The sequence below is a fragment of the Macrobrachium nipponense genome, chromosome 28 (genome assembly GCF_015104395.2).
Source record: "Macrobrachium nipponense isolate FS-2020 chromosome 28, ASM1510439v2, whole genome shotgun sequence".
Classification (NCBI taxonomy): domain Eukaryota; kingdom Metazoa; phylum Arthropoda; class Malacostraca; order Decapoda; family Palaemonidae; genus Macrobrachium; species Macrobrachium nipponense.
Genome location: NC_087217.1, coordinates 43,190,704 through 43,198,916, shown reverse-complemented (window position 1 = coordinate 43,198,916; position 8,213 = coordinate 43,190,704). Strand labels below are relative to the sequence as shown.

The following is an 8,213-nucleotide window of genomic DNA, read 5'->3' as shown; positions in this document are numbered from 1 at the left end:
GCCTGCCCCCAGCGGCGGGAATGGGTACTAACACCTGGCCCGCCCACTGCGTGTGCCGGGAGTTTTGAAATTCTGTCGGACGTCGGAGAATACAGCTATATATATATCTGCCAGGTAAGTATGAACAAACTTTATTGTATCATGACAATAACAAATTTTTTTCGGAAGAGTTACCGCGTGGACATAAGGAAAATTTTATTTTTTTATTTTCATAAATTCACCATAAATTGAAATATTGTGCTAGAGACTTCCAATTTGTTGCAAAATAAAGGTAAATGATTGAATATTACTAGAATGTAAGAGTTTTAGCTTACAATTGCATTTTTTTACCATTTCGGTCGAGTCAAAGTTGACCGAAGGTTGATATTTTGGCACTTATTGTTATTTATATGAAAATATTTCAAAACTGATAAAAGCTACAACCATGGGTTGTTTATTGTTGTATTCTACATGAAATTGCGCACATTTCCATACATAAAACTTTATTTAACGGCTAATTTAAAATGGTGCAAACATTACGACAATCAGACGAAAAAATTTATGATTTTTTCGAAAGAGTTACCGTGCGTACGTAAGGAAAATTTTGTTTCATAAATTCACCATAAATCGAAATATTGTGCTAGAGACTTTAAATTTGCTGCAAAATGAAGGTTAATGATTGAATATTACTAGAAAATAAGAGTTTTAGCTTATAACTGTGTTTTTCGACCATTTCGGTAGAGTCAAAGTACTATACCTAAGGTTGAAATTTTGGCACTTATCGTTATTTATATGAAAATATTTCAAAACTGATAAAAGCTATGACCATGAGTTGTTTTCTGTTGTATTCTACATGAAATTGCACACATTTTCATATATAATACTTCATGTAACGGCTAATATAAAATGGTGCAAAAATTATGTCAAAGTAACGAAATAATTTCTGAGATGTGTCGCTGATACTTTTTAGTGCGAGAAGACAGAAATTCGTGCTTGCGCGCCTGGGTAACGATTGTAAACAAAACAACGCCTTGATCCGTGAGCTCCCAGCATCCCCCAAGGCGCATGATTCAAAAGTTTTTGCCATGTAGGCCTATAACTATTTTTCTGCGAATTTTTAAAAAACTTTTTTTATATCGACGTACCATACGTCCAATCGGCACCCAACAAAGAATTTATATCGACGTTTAATACGTCCAATCGGCGTTAAAGGGTTAATAGTTCTGTTGGATGTTCATTAGGATATGTACTTAAGCATTTATCCCCTCTGCAGAAAATTCCACATTTTGGATACTGCGACGAAATTGACCTGACGGCTCTCGTCGGACTGCGGAAAGAGTTGAAGGCCATGGCAGAAGCTCATGGAGTGCGACTCTCGTACATGCCCTTCTTCATCAAGGCAGCGTCGATGGCCCTCTTGCACTACCCGGTTCTTAATTCGTCCGTGGACGATAAATGCGAAAAGATCACTTACAAGGTTTGTTTCAGGGGTTTGATCAGGTTTTCAGGTTAAAGATGTAAAAATTATTAAAAAATGCAGTAACACTACTTAATAAGTCTGATAAGTTTTTCAGGCTTAAGTTATAAGTTCAATTAAATACAGTAATCACTTACAAGGTTTGTTTCAGGGAGTCTGATTGATTTTAGATGTAAGATAAAAGAATTTTTAGTAAAACCTGAACTTAATGGACTACTATACTTATCTCCTACATTATTATTGTTATTATTATATGCTTGGCTACCATTTTAGAGATCTTGTGTTTTTAAATAGATCCATTAAATTGAATGCCAAAAGTAAGTGCAGGTTAGTTTAGGTTAGGAACTACTGTCGACCTCCAGGATTCGTGGGGATATGGACCAAAACGCTATGCAAATAACTAAAATCTGCAAATACTTGAAACCCCTCTACAAATGGTTATAACTGCCTATTTTGATAGTTCAAACATCAAAAAACCCCTCTTATAAATGCTTATACCTTACTATTTTAATCATTTTATCACAAAAAATGCATTTAGTCAAGAAAATATGAAAATACCGTGAATAGGCGAATTTTCAGGAAATAATGTGTTAATTCAGTTCATAGGACTTTTCAGCTATTATTATTGTCTGTTGATTCTGGCCATAAGACTTTTCAGCTATTATTATAATCTGTTGATTGTATCTATAGGATTTTTCACCTATAATTACTGTCTGTTGGTTCTGTCCATAGGTCTTTTCAGCTGAAAACTTAAAGAATGAAAGATATTGGATTTTTTAAAGATTAACAGTTATAACACCAAAGGTTCTAACCATTCCCATACTAAATTTTCTCTGTACCTCCTCAGGCTAGTCATAACATTGGCATTGCCATGGACACCAGTAATGGACTGGTGGTGCCAAACATAAAAGGCGTCCAAGGCTTGACACTCCTGGAAGTTGCAGCTGAACTGAATCGTCTCCAAGATTTGGGAATGCGAGGGTCTCTTAAAACTCAGGACATTACCGGTGGGACCTTCAGTCTCTCTAATATAGGAAATGTAAGTGAAGTCAAAGTTTGCCTTTGGTTTTGATCTTGTATTCAGTTGTACCAAGTGTTTCCTTATTACTTCTGGATTGGATAAGTGGATATTCACTTGTGAATGGGAAAAAAAATGACGTTTGGAAAAGGGTCATTATTGTGATCAAATTTTTATTTGTAAATTTCCTTTGTTACTTGTAGACTGTATTAATGGGTATTCACTTTTAATGGGAGAAATATTGCTGTTTGAAGAGGGTCATTATTTTTTTATCAAATTTTCATGTTCATTTTAGCGTGACTATGAGCCTTAGCACATATGTACATAAAAAATAGTAATAGGTGACTATTTATTGGAGTTACTTGTTAAGAAGTTTTGTAATTCATTTACCATGTTGCTTGAATCTCATTTGTAGTCAGCACTGCCTGGCAAAGAAAATATTATTTATAATTCCATTTATATTCAAGTAATAATAATATCTTTTCAGATTGGTGGAACATATGCCAAACCTGTTATATTACCTCCAGGAGTAGCTATTGGTGCAATTGGCAAAATTCAGGTATGTTGGTGGTTTTAACTTTTGTGTGTCATGCTAAAAGGGTTGAAGATATTAAATTGAGATATAAGCTTAGTGGTTACACTTTTAAGGAATACTGTCAATTGATCAATAATTCTCTTTAAAAAACATCTCTGGCAAGCTAGATGTACTGTTAAGTTTTCATTAGTTTTTGTGTCAAGAAGAATGCTTACCTCACTTACCAATGCAACCATCAAGGCAAACAGTAAAAGTGATAAAAATATGTACAGAGTAAAATAACAGAAATATTTTGCTGAAAAATTCTGGATGCACTGCCAGAGGGCAATCAGATATACTACTAATTTTTTATGCTGTGAATTATTTATTTTAATTCTGTGAACATAAGCTTTGGTAAAATTAGGGATACACTAAAACGGTATTGAAGCATATTAGTCAAACTGTAGAAAAGTCTTACAAATAAAGGGCTTCTTAAATTTAAAAACTTACAAAAGCATGTTTGATGTAGAATTTACATAAATTTTGCCATACAACAGATTTACAGAGGAACCATGCATGCAGCTTTGGACACCCTAATTTCAGTTGCATTTAATTTATTATTCACTAAGGTCTTTATAGGTGGTTAAAAACAGTTATACTTGTGGCTGAAACAATTTTTAATGGGTTTTGTCAAAGCAATTTAAGAGCTACATTGTATACATACTATTTTTCAGTGTAACATTTTATTCCAGGTCCTGCCAAGGTTTGACGCAGCAGGCAACATTGTCAAGGCACACATCATGCAGGTCAGCTGGTCTGCTGATCACCGGGTAATAGACGGAGCAACAATGGCACGTTTCTCCAACCTGTGGAAGAAGTTCATAGAAAATCCCGCAACAATGACCATGCATATGAAGTGATTGGCCTAAAGTGAATGCGTAGGAGAATAATGAAATTCGTATTGATGTACCTTTAGCAGGTAATAGAACAAGAATGCTCTTGTGGTTTCTAAAGAGTTGAAAGTGCTTTATGGATACACAGTGGCTTTGTAATAACAACTTTCTGGAATTGCCAAAGTCTTGTTGGTATGTATGTCAATGAGACTTCATTTTATATCTTAATGGGGTGGGGTCCAATAGAACTGCAATGGGCGTTCAGTATTTATGAATTGTTCAGTTAGAATTTTGTGATAGATTCTGTAGGAATACCCGAAAAACTTTGATGCAAATATTCACTAGTGTAGGATAAGTTTTCTACAGAAAACTCTGTGATTGATGAATGTACTTTAGTTAATACAGGTAGTTTATTAATTTGAGATTACGGTGTAGTAGTGTTCAGGGATGTACATGCTAATTAAAACAAATATGTAACTAGTGATTTTGGGTAGTTTTAAATAATTTCAAACTGGTATTGCTTATGCTTGGATGACAAGTGATAATTCTAGGCCCTAGTTGTGTTTGATGATTGTTATTTTCGTTCTAACTTATCAGTCAGACTTATGAACTTGTAAATTCTTCAGGCTGCATTTGGAGGCGTGTCCAAAAGGGTAACTTAAGAAAACTAGGATTTTGGATTTTGTGCTCATGGTGTATATAAAAGCTGGTACATAATGGTTAGTGTCACCTTGCTGAAGAAGCCTGATTGCTTAATGTGAGTATGGATCTCATCAAATGTATTGTGGGTATATTTAGAAATTATTCTCCATGAAAAGGTGACAAGTTTCATTTATATAAACCCCAACTTCCTTATTTTCAGGTGTATTGATTAAATTTTCCTGTGATTTGAGTCTTTGTATAACTAAACTAACATGATACGTATTGTGGTCTTTCATCACTGAAGGCCAGCTTTGAATTGTGGTATTCCATAGAGTATGGTATTTTGAATTAGATTTTGAACATGTTCTTAGAAATTAGGTCTCCTTTCGTGCACCAGTCCAACTTCAATATTGTCTTATGTCAGGTTTTATCTCATTTAAAATTACCCTAGATCATTTGGCTAACCTTAGAGAGTGATAAGCTTAATCAGCAAAATAAATGAAGAAAATAGCTTAACATCTTTGTCTAAAGGTATACAGCTGTGCTGTTAATTTTGTCGTTCATTTTCATAGTTAAACTGATGAGGGTGACAAGCATCTTTTACTTAGTTTATATTGGTGTGTTAATATAAAATTGCAGTTTCCAGTGAATTTGCCAGTTACCATTTTACTTACAAATGGGCACCTTATATTAAGAGTTAACTGTCATTCAGTTATTGAACTTTTAAGCTGCTATGTAGACTTTTCCCTTTAAGGGAATAAGTGTAATGAGTTCTCTCCCTTTATGGTGCAACCGTGATCAGGTGAAGGTCTTTGCATGTTAGAATATATAGCATTTGTTCAGTTTTGAACAAATGCCCCAAGCCAGCCGTACAAGGATTAAAAACGTATCTCAATGTATGTTTTCAACCTTTTAAAAAGTTTTTTCTATCTAGGAACAAGGGATTTGCAGAGTTGTAAGAAAAATTTTACCAAAAAATATAGATTTTAATTATAGGCTTGTCCATATAGTGTATACATACAGCTAGGATTTCAAGTCATTAGCCCCTGTGGTAGGCAGGTTCCATATGAATAGTGTTCATCTTCTGAATAGAAATGATGATGATAATACGTTTTGGAATCCATAATATTTCTAAATATCACATTGGTATTTATGATATTGGTAAATGATGTGTCAGGATCTAAAATTTCTGTAATATAGGAGGCTGCTTTACTGTGCATCTGTTAAATTGCAAGACAAAATTTTTTTATGTGAATTAGACTTCAGGATATTTTGAAAGGCTCTAATGGAAATATATGTGATCATTGATGTGGAATTCTTCTTGATAGGATTTAAATTTTGCCCTTTTAATGGTTAAAATATTTCTAATATTAGCTTACCCTGGATAAAATAAAGTACGAACTAGTGATTTTTGACATAGCTTATTGTCTCAATGTATATTCATTTGGAAATCTTTTTGTACTATTACAATTTTATTTTTTTACATCCATACTATCAATTTTGCAGTCTCTCTTCTCGTAGTAAAATGCAAAGTTCAATTTAGTGCAAGGAACTTTCCAGGTAGGTTGAATTTCTAAATGACACTGGTTATGTTTTAAGGCTGAATTAAGATAAAAATAGTTAACAGTTACCTTGGACAGATCAGGCATTAAAAAAATGTGCCATATAAGTGCTGTTTGTAAAAAGGTAAAACGGTGTAGCAGGTAAATGCAGTATTGCTTACTAACATCACTCAGAAAGTTGGTGAAGTTATATAATAATATTAGTTTTGGGTTGAACGAGGATGTTGTAGTGTTGGTAATCTGTTTCTGTAGGTGATGGGAGCATGTAAGTACAATAATAGGTATCCCAAAATTTTATTTTTGTAGGGTGTGTTCGTCGATGCTTTAGTTTTAGGTGAATTATTCACGTTCCGCTCATTGTAGTAGTTCTTTGGTTTGGTGACGATCTCTTTTTAGTATTACTATATTTTCCGCATTGTAAGAGAAGCATTGTTTCTATTGTCATAAGCAACAAATGCAAATGTCTGTCATTTTGTCTATAATATGACATCATAGAACTTATAGTAACTTATGCAGAATTCATTTAAAATTTAAATAAGAATATTGAGATGTCATTGAATGTGAAATTTTACTAACTTTATTTTAATTGTGGGTCTGTATCACTTAATGTTTTAGGTATGAAGGAAAGTTACTTTGATACAGTATTTTGCTTATATTTGCTCAAGAAAGCTGTTGAATATACAGTATGCTTTCAGTGTTTTACAAATTGACATTGGTCTAATGTAACCTTCCTGAATGAGTATGACTGGGGATTTAAGGTGCAATTGCATTCCCTATTGAATAGGCTGGTTGAATTGTATTTTTTTCAGATTTTCTTAGATTTTACAATTCCATAATTTCCAGATACCTGTATTTTTATGATTCTGCTAATCGATAGACTCTTGAGTTTTGGAAAGTTTATCAGAATTGAAACTCATTTAAATGTTATTAGGATGTATTTTGTTCATTGTGCAGAATTACTTTGCCTCCTCTTTGATTTTAGATTATTTTATTGTTATGGTACAATACAGGAATATATTTATAATGAACCATTTGCTTTGACATCCTGAGATGCTTTTAGTCAGGTATCCGTTACAGTTGGTGAAAGTGGCAAGATTTTTATGAAATGCTAAATCAGACATTAGTATTGGGAAGTTGCATAGTATTTAGGGAGCAAAGTGACAGCTATAACCATGCATAAGCAAGTTATAATGGAATTTGCCAGAAAAGCAAAGCATAATCTTACTGTATTTGGTTTGCATGTTGTCTTATGATATTTGAAACTAGGAAGTTCTCTTAGTCCATTGTGATTCTGTTGTGATATGTTTGTAGTCTATGTTTTACACAACTTCGTGAATGATATATGCCTTTTCTCCTTGATGGAGAAGGCCCTGTCTCGCTGGACTGCTATCAGTCAAGTTCCAGAAAATTTGTACTGTGCATGCTCTGTCCTGCCCACTGGGCTACCTCCTCACTTTTTCCCAGGATTGCCTTGCTATCTGCAGTGCTTAGTTGTTAGCAATTAATTTCATTTTCATCCATTCAGTTTAATTCATCCTTAAATGCAGCAGGGAGGTTCAAAGTCTAAATGCTTGAGTGTTGTGCAGTTTTCTTCTCACTTGTGAACATGTAGAAAGTTTTCTTCATTTTTGAGAGCAAGTGCCTGAAGGTAACCTTCAACCTTCTATCTGTGGGAGAGGCTACTGAATGGAATGAGGAGTCGTTTTCATTTTGAAAGCGAGTGCCTGGAGGTACCCTTCAACTTTTCCTGTTCTACCTCTAATGTATGGACAGAAGCTTAGATGTCTTTTTGTTAGGACAAGTCATTGCAGCAGGTGCTCTTCTGTCTGTGGGAGATGGGATGAATCGTCTTTATCTACTTTGTCCTGATTCATTATCACTTGCTTGCAACTTATGCAACTGAGGAGAGAACGTTCCAGTGTACTGGTTTACACTTTTAATGTTGGCGGTAGCAAACTCTCTGTTCCTTTCCTAGCTGTTACTAGATACAGACTTAGTTTTACATTTACATGGCCATCATAGCTCCTTGCCAGTGCACAGGAAGGTTTCACTTTTAACCTTGCTCATCTGGATGTAGTATTGACAGGAAGGATGAAGCAAGTGGAGTGGGAATATTTTGAAACTTCAC

At 34.2% G+C, this 8,213-nt stretch overlaps 1 protein-coding gene across 1 annotated transcript in view; it reads left to right on the top strand.

The window, feature by feature from the left end:
• Nucleotides 1-1,229: 1,229 nt before the first annotated feature.
• LOC135201690 (lipoamide acyltransferase component of branched-chain alpha-keto acid dehydrogenase complex, mitochondrial-like) overlaps nt 1,230-8,213 on the top strand; it is a 7,274-nt gene continuing 290 nt past the window's right edge. Inside the window, exons 1-4 of the mRNA XM_064230839.1 lie at nt 1,230-1,456; nt 2,304-2,495; nt 2,962-3,033; nt 3,741-8,213. The exon at nt 3,741-8,213 is cut by the window's right edge and continues 290 nt beyond it. Of these exons, the coding sequence (XP_064086909.1) occupies nt 1,328-1,456; nt 2,304-2,495; nt 2,962-3,033; nt 3,741-3,908 (561 nt within the window). The 5' untranslated portion in view covers nt 1,230-1,327 and the 3' untranslated portion in view covers nt 3,909-8,213. The remainder of the gene's footprint in view (nt 1,457-2,303; nt 2,496-2,961; nt 3,034-3,740) is intronic.